This window comes from Nicotiana tabacum, chromosome 8 (assembly GCF_000715075.1).
Source record: "Nicotiana tabacum cultivar K326 chromosome 8, ASM71507v2, whole genome shotgun sequence".
Taxonomy (NCBI): domain Eukaryota; kingdom Viridiplantae; phylum Streptophyta; class Magnoliopsida; order Solanales; family Solanaceae; genus Nicotiana; species Nicotiana tabacum.
The window spans coordinates 116,091,720-116,106,649 of record NC_134087.1 but is presented as its reverse complement, the minus strand read 5'-3'; the positions used below and the strand labels follow the sequence as shown (position 1 = coordinate 116,106,649).

Sequence of the window (14,930 nt, the reverse complement as noted above, 5' to 3'; positions counted from 1 at the left end):
GAATCACTTATTTAACACCACATCACACCATATTTCCCCCTTTAAGGGAGTACTGAGAGTTAGAGCTACGAAGACCTACCTATAGATGTTTTACCTCTTTATTTTTGGCGTCCTTTCACATCATCGATGACCCTTAGTTGCCTTGAGGTAATCCTTCTATACCAAGGATAACAAAATTCCTTACCCACGAGGGTGACAGTTAGTATAACTGGAACATACAGTCCCTTAAGCTTAACTTTGCTCACATTGCTTGCTTTAGGGAAGCATCTTCCTGAATGACCACTCTCTGAATTTCTCATGAATCTTCTTCTGTTGTCCATTCTATTATTGCTGGAACGCAATTTCTGAAATTCCCATGATGTCGACCATTATCAAGTTACTCAGTTCCCAATTCATATTTAGCTTACCTTGTTCATCATCCCATACTGATTTCTACTACTTTAGGGTCTAACTTTTCCTTTTGTTAATCACATTAGAGTCGCGAACGTATTTCTCGAAATGATGATGCGACTTTTTGGCCTATACTCTTTTGTTGTCTCAAGGCCTGGCTCGTCTCTCGTCTCTTTTTTCATTTGACTATAGATTCTGTAACACTCTACAGTTGTCATCCATGTATCACGTCTCACTCATAATTCTTTCTTATCTCACTTCTCATTACTCTGCTAATATTCCTGCCTATCTCTTTCTTATGAAAACTTCAACACGACATTCTTTTGCTTTTAGCTCCCCTTGCTTCATTCATCGGTTCTTCTGGTTGCTCAACATCCTTGCTCTACTAGGGACGAGAGTCACACTAAGGTAATATTTATCCCTTCCAGGCTTTCAGTGCCTCTCTTCAGAAATATTTTTGATCATGCTAGGATACAGATCTAATTGTAATATTCTTCGGAAATGTCAATTGACACAAAAAATCCATCTATCATTTAGGGTTATTCTAACACCAGCCGGATCGTGAAAATCTTTATTAACTAGGTACCATGTTCCCTTCTTCACCTTGCTTCTTTTACTCGTTGAAACTTGTATTTACCTTCTAAATCTCTCATTGTCTTTCAATATAAAGGTGGATATATATTCTTTCCTTAAAGCTCCTTTTTCCAGAAGCTCAACGGGTTCTTCTAACTCAACTCTTTAACAACCGCATTCAATCCCTTGCCAACCATCTTTCTACATATAGGCATCACCGTATTCTGAATAAGATCGAGTTTAGGGAATTGAGTTCCTTTAATTAAGCTCTACCACACGATCTAGAGTAAGAACAAAGAATGATAGTCATAAATGTCCTATAGCCTCCTGCTTATAACTTTGGTGCAACACACACCCATAAACAAGACTCTACTAGACATGGCTTGTAGACTCCCTTGGATAGAACTGCTCTGATACCAATTTTGTCACGACCCAAACCGATGGGCCGTGACAGGCACCCGGTACCTTGCTCAACCAAGTACCAACATAACGTATCTTTTCATGTCATACTATCATAAATAACTTATCCGGAGAGGCTGCCAAGAAATAGATAGAATACAACAGGTAATGCCAACTTATATTTAAGACATATGGGCCTCTAAGACCAAAATGACCACTTGAATACTGAACATAGGCCAACAATGTCATACAATCTTTTACATACATGACATCTGTCTGCAAGCCTCTAGGAAAACATAATTTTCATAAAGGTAGGGACAATGTCCTGCCATACCAAACAATACACATTTAACTCATACTAACCAAAAAACAAATCCGAAGCAAATGGAGCGCACCAACATCTTCCGCTGAGATGATAGCCTACTTGGAGAGCTCTCAACCTGTCTATCGGGACCTGCGAGCATGAAATGCAGCGTCCCCAGGAAAAAGGGACGTTAGTACGAATAATGTACTGAGTATGTAAGGAATATAAATGAGTACATAATAGGAAATATATAGTAAATGACTTCACCTGTAAGTATGAATAACTTTGTAAATCACGAAATATTTATAGTATCATGCATATACGTATGAATGTCATGTCGTGCATAAGTACATGTTTTATAACATCATCATCCTCTGAGGGCATCGCATCATATTATCTTGGACACTGTGGGCAAAATCATCAACGTATACCAGATGATTAGGTGGTGGTGCATATATAACGCCACAACCTTTCCCATATCCCATAATTATATATACATACATATATACATGCATATAATATTATCTGGTCATGGGTCAATGTACATGAATGCAATGCATGAAAAAGTACGTTAATAAAATCTTTCGGAATGTCTTAAGACCATTTTGCCTTATCATAAAGTAAACTCTTTTCAGTTGTCGTATTTTTCTGAGACCCATGAGCAGATGATAGAATATTATGACACATGGAAATTGAAGAATGTAGATATCTCTAATACTTCTATGATTAGAGTCATTTATGGAATTTGTGCATTTTCTCGTTTCATTTGTGTCGTATAGATCATGCCATAAGAAATAAGGGATAGCTTTAACATACTTGAGCCGATTCTCTCGACCACCCCTCTAACATACGTCATTGCAACAAAAAATGTAGCGGCATATCAAAGTAGAGTAAAATCCGTGTGATACTCTTAAGAAAGATTGCACAGTACTTAGAATCGCAAATGCCACGATGTTATAGTATTATGTAGTCTTTGAATGAAATAGTGAAGCCATTTCACCTTGCTACTACAAATTCCTATATTTGTTGGAGCCTTAAATTGTAAATTCAATGATGCACTGCTTCCAAGATCAATCGACTCCACCTATGTCCCAGAAGTTATTGCTTAGGATTCCAATGTCTACAAGGTTAAGGAAGTATCAATAGACCAACTTTTTCATCAACTATAAAGATGTAAACTTTGTCAAATAATTAACTTAATATCGCTTCACTTTGAGCTCACTCCTAGTTAAATATAATCAAGCTTATATCTCTAACTTGTTACATAGTAGTGGTAAGCGTCCAATTTTGTGAATTAAAGACATTTAAGTCTTAGTGGTGTGGGCCCCACTTCATGTGGTGACTTATCCACATAACTCTCACAAATGTGAAACCTTTCAACATAAAACAAGTCACTAATTAGCTTCGATTAGCTGTCACGTTGGGTAGGTTGATCTTATCCAAATACATCCCCAATTAATTAGGTAGTGTATCGTTACCCGGTAGTTAATCAATTACCCGCAAAATTGAGAATTATTCCTACTTACTTAAAATATTACTTACTTTTTACATACCTTATACACCTTACTATTATGGTCATGTGGTACCTCGTATGGTACTAGTCCATAAATAACGAGTATTTTAGCTCGAGCCATATTTCATCCCAACATGCCAAACTTGGATGAAAATTTATTTTCTTTGACTTGCTTCCCCTCTCACCTTCACAAATTTACTTATTACTTGTTTGAATAGCATAATCCTTATTATCTTCAAATACGTTTTTCCTTGGATGGATGTTAATTACCTTACGACAAATTCAACGTACAATACTATAGGGTGCAATATCGTCATAATGTAGTACTGCGGGACGTGACATCTCACTTTCGGGCTTTCATTTATTTATTTATGGCATATTTTCATGTACTAAAATAAGGGGTGTAACACCTCTGGTATGTGTACTGCTTAAAGATCCCTTGAGATCTCTCTAAACTCTGGCATATCAGGGTTGGATCTTCCACACTGCACATAATCAGTCTTTGTTTGAGAAAAGTATGGGTGTGAGCACTTCCTTGGATGCTTGAGGTCCTTAGGTAACTCTGACACACCTGGACAGAAATGTGGCAATAAAATCTTGGGCATTTGAGACTACTGAAGGCTTGGTACACCTGGATTTGCTTTGGGCCTACTTTAGGATACCTATAGCTTAATTTATATTATATTTATATAATTTATTCAATCATTGGTTTGTAATAATTAATTATAAACAGATATTGGAGTGACTAGTGAAAAGAGAGGGTAGTTGTATGGTATTGTGGGTAAAACTGGGTAGAAAATGTGTTATAGGCTTTATGTTCTACAAATCTGTATTAGAATCCATGTTCTAGGACAATGTGTTGATTTGCATTTAAACCATGATGACTTTGTGCATTAGATAACTTGATTTTAGGACCTTCACGTTTATTGCTTCAGTATACTACATATCGCTATTCCATGCTTTAATTTTGCACAAGTATTGTAACTTAGAGATCATGCTACTAGATTAATAATCATGTCTTAATAAAGCTAGCATTCCTGTATACATTAGATACCATATCTTTAGGAACTCTGTTTGCATTTCGGCTAAATAAATAACTACCTATTAAAAGGTTTAAACAGCCTCACACATAGGTATCATGTCTCAAAAAATATAAATAAAGCACATGTTATAACTTGTATCGCCTAGATCAGCATGCTCATAGGTTGAACAATCTCAACTATTCAAATAGTTCCTATAATTGTGATTACGCATAGTCCCCACCCCTAGGCAAGACTTAGGTGGTTAATTTCCTTATATATAAAACTGGAAGCTGCGTTTTAATTATGTATAAACTGCTAAAGTCTTACAGGTTTAAGATCAGTAGGCAAACTAATTTGGACCCTATTATTAAGTTTTTGAAATCTCGTTGCAAGATCTGTGTATTAATGATTCACCTAGATATCCTGTCCTAGGATTCTTCTTCTAGAAGTTATCTGAATCTGTGTTTTAGATGTGCTATTATTTGCCTATATGCATGCGAAGGTAAATATGAGCCTTTTAATTATTTTTCCCTATTTGATTGTCCTACGTGTTATTTGTTTGTCGCCTAGATTTATACCTTTTAAATACTTTAGTTTGGTCTAGAACTACCCAGATTTAGAGGTCCTAAGTTCTTCCAGGACCATAAGGAAGGGATGGGTAGCAGCACGCTTAGAGGTCGTTAAGTAAACTTGCTTATATAACCATTAAGGGGAGGGTAATGGGTAGTAAAAGGATATGATGATGATCTGCGCGCTAATGTCACGAGTAGCCCTTTAGTTGAGGAGTATTATCGTGCATTGCATAGATTGATCATGTACGCTAATCAACTTAGGACTTCCCTTTCCCAATTTCTACATGTGTTTAAAGTGTTTAAATTATCTAAACTTCATTTTTCTTTGCATATATGTGTGTTTAAGCTGTCTAAACCTCTTACCTTCAAAATTTCCTTGATCATATATGTGTTTAGACTGTGAAAACTACTTTTATTTTCAAATACGTGCTTACTTGTTAATTGACTAATTCACATAGTTTATGTTCGGCCGGAACCCACCATTGTGGACCGCGAGGGGTGCCTAACACCTTCCTCTCAAGGTCATTTCGAGCCCTTACCCTAATCTCTAATAATGCAAACTAGTTACACGAGTTAATTACTCTAGGTGCCCTAACGCACCATAATCCGTTAGGTGGCGAGTCTTCAAATACCCAATTCCCAAAAGGAAACGAGTTGTTCCCCCATGAATGTCGAAACTCGGACTCTGCGAGGAAAAAGGAGGTGCGACAACATTTTTAGTAAACGACCTTGGAATCAGGTTTGGACAATCTTGATAGGTTTGTATGATGATATTCTACTTAGGCTTGAGTTCGGATCGGGTTTCTGATGATCCGGGAGCATTTCAGTGCTTAATATTGAAAGTTGGCGCATTGCAGGTTTTTAAGTTCTTTAAATATATTTTGGAGTAGGCTTTGGTGTTATCGATATCTGTTTGGGATTTTGAGCATGTGATAGTTCCATTTGGTTATTTAAGACTTGCACGCAACATTTGGTATCATTCGGAGTAGTCTAAGTATGTCTCGGCGCGTTCGGAGCTAGTTAAGAAGTTTGGAGTTCATAACTTGATTCAATTTGATTTTTGGGTGTGATTCTTAGTTTTGATGTTGTTTTATGTTTTTCAAGAGTCCGAGCAGGTCTGTATTACGTTTATGGACTTGTTGTGCATTTTGACGGGTTCCTGGGTAGCTCGGGTGAGATTCGGACCGGCCAGAGCTAAATACAAAATGCTTTCACTACTCGTTCTGGTTTCCATCTTCGTGATCGCGTGGGTGAGGTCGCATTCATAAAGGAGGAAAATGGTGGTCGGGGAATTTGTACTGCACGTTCGTGACAACCAATCCGTATTCGCAAATGTCTAGGACCTATGGCATTCGCATTCACGTGAATTAGTCCTCGTTCGCGTAAAGTAGGCTGGAGCTGGGTGGCCGCTGTTAATCTTCGCGTTCGCGAAGAGGACATCGCGTTTGTGTAGGATAGGCCAGGCAAGACTTCACGTTTGCAAGGTTTTTGTTGCATTCACGGTAGTCAATTTTCTTGGGCCTCGGCCACTTGCCTTCGTGATAGCGAGGCCTCTTCCGCGAAAGCAAAGAAGGGACGCCTGGGCAGTGTCTTTCAAAATATCATGACTTAGGCTTTTTGGTTCGCGATCGTGAAGAAGGGACGCCTGGGCAGTGTCTTTTAAAATGTCAGTACTTAGGCTTTTTGGTTCATTTCTTTCACTTGTTGGATGATTTTAGAGCTCCTTGACGAGGGGTTTTCACCTAGCACTTTGAGGTAAGTAATTTCTATACACTATGAGTTTAATACATGCATTATAGGTAGATTTTTCCACAAAAATTGTGTGGATTTTAGGAGAATATTGGAAAACCTAGGTTTTGATAATAATGAAATTAAACCACGAAAATTATATGGAATAAGGTAGAAATTATATATTTGAGATCGTGAGGTTATAGGTAATATTTATCTGCAAACATTTCCGGAATCGTGGCACGTCGGCACCAAGTTGAGGCTTTAGAGTGAATTTGTAGGCCAGAAAGTGAGCTTTGGGACAAGGTAAGTCTCTTTCCTAACCTTGTAAGAGGGAATTTAACCCCTAGGTGTTTTAATTACTATTTTCTTCTTAGTAGAGGCTACGTACGTACAAAGTAAAGAGAGTTTGTGTGTAGCTATAAATTATGCTTATGTCCGGGTAGTTTTAGGACCCTATCATGAAATTACTTGTATAGTTTGCACTCTACTTATCAATTTAGGTGTTTAAATTATATTGAGACTTGATAAAAGATTCATAAAAACCGACTTCAATTACTTTAAGTTATGGCGATCCAGTTGACCGTTGATAGAAATTGTACCTCTTGTGTTTATTAGTCTTGTGATAAACGTTAAATCGAATGTTTGTAGAGTATTCTCTCTTCTTGTGGAGTGGGCCGAATGCCTCGGCAGTATAGTATATGGATCTATGGTTCATGACGGCTGACCCTTAGAACTGCAAACATTATTCATAATCGATCGTAAGACCTCGACATAACTCGTGTGTGATAATGCTCGGAGTCCGATTACACTTGACATTATTTTTATGACTTGAGAATTTATAATTTACTTGATGGACCAAAATTGTTGAAGGTAGTATGTGTTAGTTCATATTAAATTGACTTTTTGTTAAAACATCACTTGTTTATTGTTTGTTATTGTGTTATCATTATTATTGATGTATTCCATGCCTATTTAAAATTTTCGTAGTTTATTTATTAGACAATAGTAAGTGTCGATGTCGATCCCTCGCCAGTACTTCTTCGAGGTTAGACTGGATACTTACTGGGTACATATTGTTTATGTACTCATGCTACACTTTTGCACTAATCGTGTTGGAACTGTGGCATGTGCATCTATTAGTCATTCAGGCGCGCATCCCTGTTACCCTGAGGCCTAGTAGTGAGTACGCTCTAAGGCCATTCTGCAGCACCCGCAGTCTCTCTTTTATATTCACTTTCTATCTATTTTATTTAAGATAGTAGCATAGATGTTTTGTATATTCTACTAGTTTCTCATACACTTGTGACACCGGGTTTTGGGAACAAGCTAGAAGATATTTTGTGATTTTAAGTACTTATTTCACTGTATTTACTCTCTAATTAGCTTATGCTTTACCTTATTTTAACTTCTCACTATTCATTTACTTAATAAATAAAAATCAACTACTTTTAAATTATTAAAACGGAACAAGCACATGACTAGTTTTCCGTTTTCGTCGTAAATTCTTTGAATTTCTCAAAGCATTTAGACTTACGTCGCAATAGATAAATGTATCCATATTTTGAGTAATCATCTATAAAAGTCAAAAAAAACTCAAAATCACCTATTGCTTGTATATTCATAGGACCACATAAATCATAGCGAACTAATTCTAACTTATCACTGGGGAAATGTCTCTTGGTCATTTTTCCTTCTAAATAGGATTCACATATTGGTAGTACCTAATGAACTTAAAGATCCATCTGAAACCAACCTCGAAGTCATATTTTTATTTATATTATCTAGACGTAAGTGTCACAGCCATTTTCCTTATACTTTGACTATTAGTTCAATAAGTTTGACTCAACTCAGAAATATGTTTCCTTTTATGTGATAGATTATTGTTATTTAACTCTATTGATTGTAGCACATGAGGAGATATATGAAGAATAAAAAGGTCATGTACTCTATCAGCAATATAGATAAAATGCTTATTAAACTTACTAACATCAGAGTTATTAGTAAAATAAACATTATAACCAGCATCATTATTTTTGAAACTGAAATCAAATTCCTTCTGATAGAAGGTACGTAGAGAACATCCATTAAAACTAAAACTCTATCACTACTAAACGAAAATCTAATATGTCCTAATGTTAAAGCTGGTATTGGCTCGCCATTGGCTTGAAAATTGCAAACTTCATTCTCACTTAGCCATTGTGTTTCCTGAAACCTCTGCAAAGTAGTGTAGATATAGTTAGTGGCTCCTGAATCTACACACAAAAGCATTGTAGAGGTAGCCGCTAAATAAATTTCAACGATATTTAAATTTGAATTACCTTACTTATTCAACTTTGCCAAATAGGTAGGGCATTACTTTATGTGATGCCCAAGTTGCTTGGAGTGATAGCATGTCTTGACTCAAATACTAACACGTCATTACGGTGCCTATCGTGGTACTAGGAAAGCCGACATTTCACAAATACTTCCAACATTTAATAGAAAAAAAATTAAGATATTTTGAATAACCAATGTTTTCATCAAAACAGGGTAACAACCATAACACAAATGCAGAAACTTAACTACCAAATATGGGTGTCAGTGAGCTCATAGCAACTACACAACCAGTCTAGAAAAAAGGGTTTACAATAGTCTGTATCAAAATATGAATAAAGAAAAGACAAGGAAAGAGAAACAAGGACTGCGAATACCGGGCAACTACCTCATAAATTTCCAGTGATCAACCGTGCACGAGATTGATGCTCACCGCATTCAGAAACACCTGGATATGCACATGAAGTGCAGGGTATAGCGTGATTACAACCAACTCAGTAAGTAACAATAATAAATAAGTAACTGAAAGATAGTAATGAAATACACACAGTTATAGTTCATTTTTAGTAATTTCAGCAAGAAAGTAGACATGCTTTCAAATCCGGCAGTTTACGTCAAATTAGTTTATGCATTACCAAGTTCAAAACAAAACGGATACAATATCTTCCAGAAATTTCAAAACAGTGACATATAGCAGCTAAGTGCATCAACAAATGAAAGAAAGTACAACCTCTTAGGACAAAAGTCACTCCCCTCATCACTCAGAAGAATAGTTATGCTCAACTTCTCAAAACAACACAAACATGGAACCAAAAGTTAAGAACAATCATTATGTCTTCTCCGTTGCAGCGCGCAACCCGATCCATATATATATATATATATATATATATATATATATATATATATATATATATAAAGCCCTAAGGCTCGTTGGGACGTGCAACCCGATACATATACATACAGCCCTCAGGCTCGTTGTGCCGTGCAGCCAAATGCATAGATACACATATAGCTCACAGTTGGGCACTCAGGCCCTAACTTAGTCACAAACCTCTCCAGTCTCTCGGGCTCTCAAAAATCATAAAAATTAGCACAAACATAGATAATAAAACGTATCAACAAGAATTAGGAAGAGACTATGATATAATAGCAAGTAAAACCATGACTGAGTATAAGACAACAAATTGCAGATAATTCAACAAGTATACAACCTCTGCGGGTCCCAATAGTGTCATCGCATGGCCTGAGAATGATTTCTAACATGATTTGCAGTCAATTTCTATAACATAGGGAGAGCATATAGCTAGCAACAAGTTATTCAACTTTACAATTCCACGGAATGGACCAAGTCCCAATTCCTACGGTGCACGCCCACACGCTCGTCACCTAGCATGTGCGTCACTACCAAACAAATCACATAACTCATAATTCGGAGTTTCATACACTCAGGGAACGATTTAAAACTATTACTTACCTCAATCCAAGCAAAACTCTACTCCAATATGCCTTTGCCACGCGAAACAGCCTCCAAATGTCCCAAATCTAGCCACAAGAAGTACAATACAATCAACATAGGCTAATGGAATTAATTCCACAAGAAAAATACAAAATTATAACCAAAATACATAATCGGCTCAAACCCGACACCCATGTCCACATCTCTAAATCCGACAAAAGTCATATAACAATTGTAGAACATAAAAGGAGCAGAAAATGGGGGAACAAGGCTACAATTCTCGACACGACCAGTCGGGTCGTTATATAGCACTTCCTTTGGGCTTTTTGACACAAGCAGTTGCATCTCCAAGTGCCAAAACTTTGTGAGCCTTCTTCTTTTTCTTATCGCCTCTCGGCTTAGAAACCAAAGATTTCTCAACATTCAATGCCACAACTGGAGCTTGTTGTTTGATTCTAGATGTTGCTGCTTGCAGCTCATTAAAAAATTTCCCTTGTGACAAATCCATTTTGTTCATATTATAGATCAAGTGAAATTGATGAAAACTTTCAGGCAGAGTCTTCATGACCATCTCAACTTGAGATTCTTTATCAATCACAGCTCCAAAGACCTCCAGTTCATTGAGAAGACCCATCATCTTCATAACATGGTCCCTAACTGATAATCCTTCAGACATCTTGGTATTCAAAAGGGCTTTCATGGATGTCCGCTTAGCCGCACGATTTTTCTCACCGAACATCTCTTTGAGACTTTCAAGCATATCATAAGTAGTCCCTATAGATTGTTGCTGATATTGCAAAACATGGGCCATAGAGCCAAGAATGTAACATTGCGCCATCTCAGCAGCCTTAACCCATTTATTATAGGCCTTAACATGATCATCAATAGCATCCTTATCAGGTTTTTCTAGGCACTCCTTAGTTATTAAGAATTTGTAACCTTCAGCAGTTAGGAAAATATCAAGGTTCCTTTTCCAGTCAACATAATTCGGCCTTTCTGAGATATATTCACATTAAATATATCATTAGTTATGCAATAAGAATAATAAAATTTAAATTAACACATTACACATATAACCATGCTCATTGAATAGTTAGGTTCGATCGGGAAACTAAACAATTCATGCAAAATATATGAATTATGTCAAATATTCACCCCATAAATGAAAATATGACCAACTCGGATGGAGAGTAAATTGTAAATTTAAGATAGGTAAATATCACTTTTATAAACATGATATGTTCAAATTACACTTAAATAAACAGTGTAAGGCAATCGGTGTCAAATACAATAACCCAACAAGATTGGGGTCGAATCCATAGGGAATAGGTGTGTAAAGGTTACTTGAATAGTGTGAAACTTGAGTTAAGTTGTAATTCTATTCCTTTAGCTTGAAAAGCGAATGATTTAATTGTAAATTAACAAGAGAGCTATTTTGTTGTGAGAATGTAATTAATTTGATTAAGGAAACCAAGGCTGTGTCGCTGTCACAATGTAATGTTATCGGTGTTAATATGATATATTTAAAATGGAAGTTCTTTTGATATGCAAATGGTTTCTAAATGACTACCCAATATTTTCCAATAGTTGGGTAGTATTTTTACTTTATGATTTTCCCAAATATAAAATACTTGCAATTAAGAATCACTGATTTATGCCAAGTAGAACCCACTTATTCCTAAGTGATCCTATTAAACAAGGTTTAAGACCTTGAGTTCTTGATATTCACTTCTACCAAACCCTAACCCACTTTTCCAAGTAAATATAGAGTAAAATGGAATAAGTCAATATTTGCAACCAGCAACAACAAATAAAGCATAAGAAATGAATAAATATAAAACAACCATTATATACATATTCAATGTTAAACACCTATTAACATTACACCCATTTAAGATCCACAACCTTAGTATTCAAAAATAGCTACTCATACTAGAATACAAAAAACAAATCAACAACAAAAATCATAAAGCTTACAAAGGTACAAGATTCTCTCTTCAAAAGCTTCCAAAAAAATGGTGTATTCAATGCCTTCAATGTGTCTATTTTTCAGACTCCATGACCCATAAAAATCCTAAAAAATCTATTTATAGTGGACAAAATGTAGGGTAAAGATTGGGAAAAAATGCCCCTGCAGAGCTCTCCCGCGACCGCATAATGGTCGAAGACCATGTATGTGGTCCGCATAGTTGACAATTTCATCACGGACTTCCAGGTCTTCAAGCCCAGATTCACCGCTTTTCCATTATGCGGTCCGCATATCCGTTATGCGACTGCATTTTCCATCCTAGAAATGTTACGCAGATTCTTCAATTGTAATTGTGCGGTCATTATGCGGTTCGCATAAGTGTTATGCTATCACATAATGGACCGCAGATTCTTCTCTTCAGTTGGCCAAAAATCTGCTTTAGTTTGCGACGATTATGCGGTCTGGATATTACTTCTGCGGTCGCATACTTGTAGCATTCCTGCCCTTTTGTGGCTTTTTAACTTCTTTTCCATGATTTTAGGTCTTCAAGTCTCACGCACTACAAAACGGAAAAAACTTCATAAGAATTAACTAAAAAAGCATTGAAAGATGAGCTATAGTCTACGTAATTGGTATCAAAAGTGCCAACATTCAACGGCATATTAACACCCCCATCTTAAACTCATGCTTGTCCTCAAACAAATATAACAAAATTATCCTATCCTATACTACTTCTATTTATGACATGTCACAAAATAGTAGTGACTGTAGATTGTTTTTACTGGTAGCTAACAAACATGTAACTTCTTTTATTTACCCTTCATAGAGGATAACTATCACTTAACAATTCGACTAATCAGCTTGTGAACTTCGATCCTCAACCAAAATGCTACTCACGGCTAAGTGTGTATTTGTATTCTACTTCAAGAACCTAACTTCTGCTAAATCTTGCAATTCGTGCGCTCTCACAACAAAGAAAATCTGTAACTCACACATATCTATAGGGGATGCAATTAAAACACTCTTGCACTCAGAATGAAAGCTACATGCTACAAGTATTATTCCATATGTTGCCCTGATTTTAACTTGTTGCTATCTCGGGAATGATTGGTTGTACATCACGAAGGACTTTTCACGGGTTACAATGTAGGTTTTGGGATGGGTTAGATGAATATTTTGGAATGTAGTGGCTATACCCTCTTTGAACTCTACATATATTTTTCTTCTTTACTACATAGAACTTATTGACCTCGAGTTACCGATATAGAACCACCTTAAAGTATTTCCTCAGTTTCTACAAGACCCCACTCTTTTTCTCTTCTCTATTTTTATTTTTTTATTTTTTTTATAATTGCTTATCTTTTTGGAGCTTGATTTTCTTTATATATACAACTTTGAGGTTGTTTTTTAACACATAGTATTAAACCTTACCAATTTCCACTTTGGACCGGCACTCCCAACTTAGGCTTTTAGCTCGTTCTGACTCGTTCAAGGAGGGATTGTTCAAAAGAAGGAATTATTTCACAAAAGAGGTAAAGGTTTGTAATGTGGAAGCCAATAAAAGTTAAAGGCTCAACGGGGATAACCAAGCTAATTGATGTACCAGGGAGGTCAATTAGGTCAAAATTATCTATTAGACACAAAGAGATCCTAAGATCATTTCAGCACCCAATCATTAACCTGACAGTTGCTTTAAGAAACCAACTAGGCAAGTTCTAGGCATCATCAGTTAAGCAATGAATTAATTATCCAAATCCTCACTCACTCACAACGCATGAACTATTCAACTCAACATAGTTTTAATCCTCAAGTGAATGCAAGGCAACTCAAAACTTTTATCTCATGATATGTAAGATTTTGAGTAAGCATAAAGTCAAAGCGCAAGCCTCAAGTTCACAAGAATGACTAACCATTACCAATTTTTGTTTAGATATATACAAAAAAAGGAAGGGTAACTTTTATTCGCAAAATATCATTACATACTTGAAGCTAGAACAATCAACACCGAACAAGTGAAAACATTTAATGCTACTAATGGTTCTACTATTACACCCATGGAAAAGAACCCGGCGAAGAAAAACCAAGGGGAATTCATTGCTAATAATCAATCTATAGTACTAGAGTGAAGAGTTTATGTACAATTTTCACACAAAATATGACAACCCCACCCCCAAGCAATAAGCATGCATTGTCCTCAATGCATAGAGAATGTAAAACCGGAGCTTACGAACTTCCTGGGGTGCACTAGGCGCTCGGGGGCACTGAAGCATTCGTGGCAGTTGTGGAGTCAACTACTGGCACTGTGGCAGCAACAAGTGGAACCTCGGACTGTATGGTCGTCTCTGAGGTTGGAGTAGGGAGCTCCACCTATTGTTAAGCTTGGTCTGGGACCTGGGAGCTGCTAACCTCTCCCAGTGAAGGTTGAGCGGTTGATGGATGTGCCTTGGCGACCATGTCGACAAGAGAATGTGCAATTGATGTCTACACCGCTGCTTTCTCTTCCTCCTATGAATCTGTAGAAGCAGCCACTTGCTTACCCTTATTGTCCCGATGACCCTCAGTCTCATCGGTTTCCTCATTTTCAGTATCTCACTCATTAGAATCCTCTTTCGTCTCTCCGAATCCCTCCTCTGAAGAACTGTTAATGTGTACAATGGAAACTAGAGCCTTTGAGGTCTCAACACTTTG

General features: G+C 36.7%; 1 protein-coding gene across 1 annotated transcript; it reads right to left on the bottom strand.

Moving 5' to 3' along the window:
• Window positions 1-10,574: 10,574 nt before the first annotated feature.
• Window positions 10,575-14,298, bottom strand: LOC142163265 (uncharacterized). The gene is made up of 2 exons (XM_075220536.1): window positions 14,226-14,298; window positions 10,575-11,269 (listed from the first exon to the last, which is right to left on the bottom strand). Exons 1-2 carry the CDS (start codon window positions 14,296-14,298, stop codon window positions 10,575-10,577), a joined length of 768 nt encoding a protein of 255 aa, XP_075076637.1.
• Between the last annotated feature and the right edge of the window lie 632 nt (window positions 14,299-14,930).

Excerpts from the sequence above, each read along its gene's own strand:
- LOC142163265 (XM_075220536.1), bottom strand. The coding sequence starts at position 14,298 with ATGGGTGTAATAGTAGAACCATTAGTAGCATTAAATGTTTTCACTTGT. Across the intron at positions 11,270-14,225 it reads GTTGATTGTTCTAGCTTCAA|AAAGGCCGAATTATGTTGAC; the intron begins GTATGTAATGAT and ends AATATATCTCAG.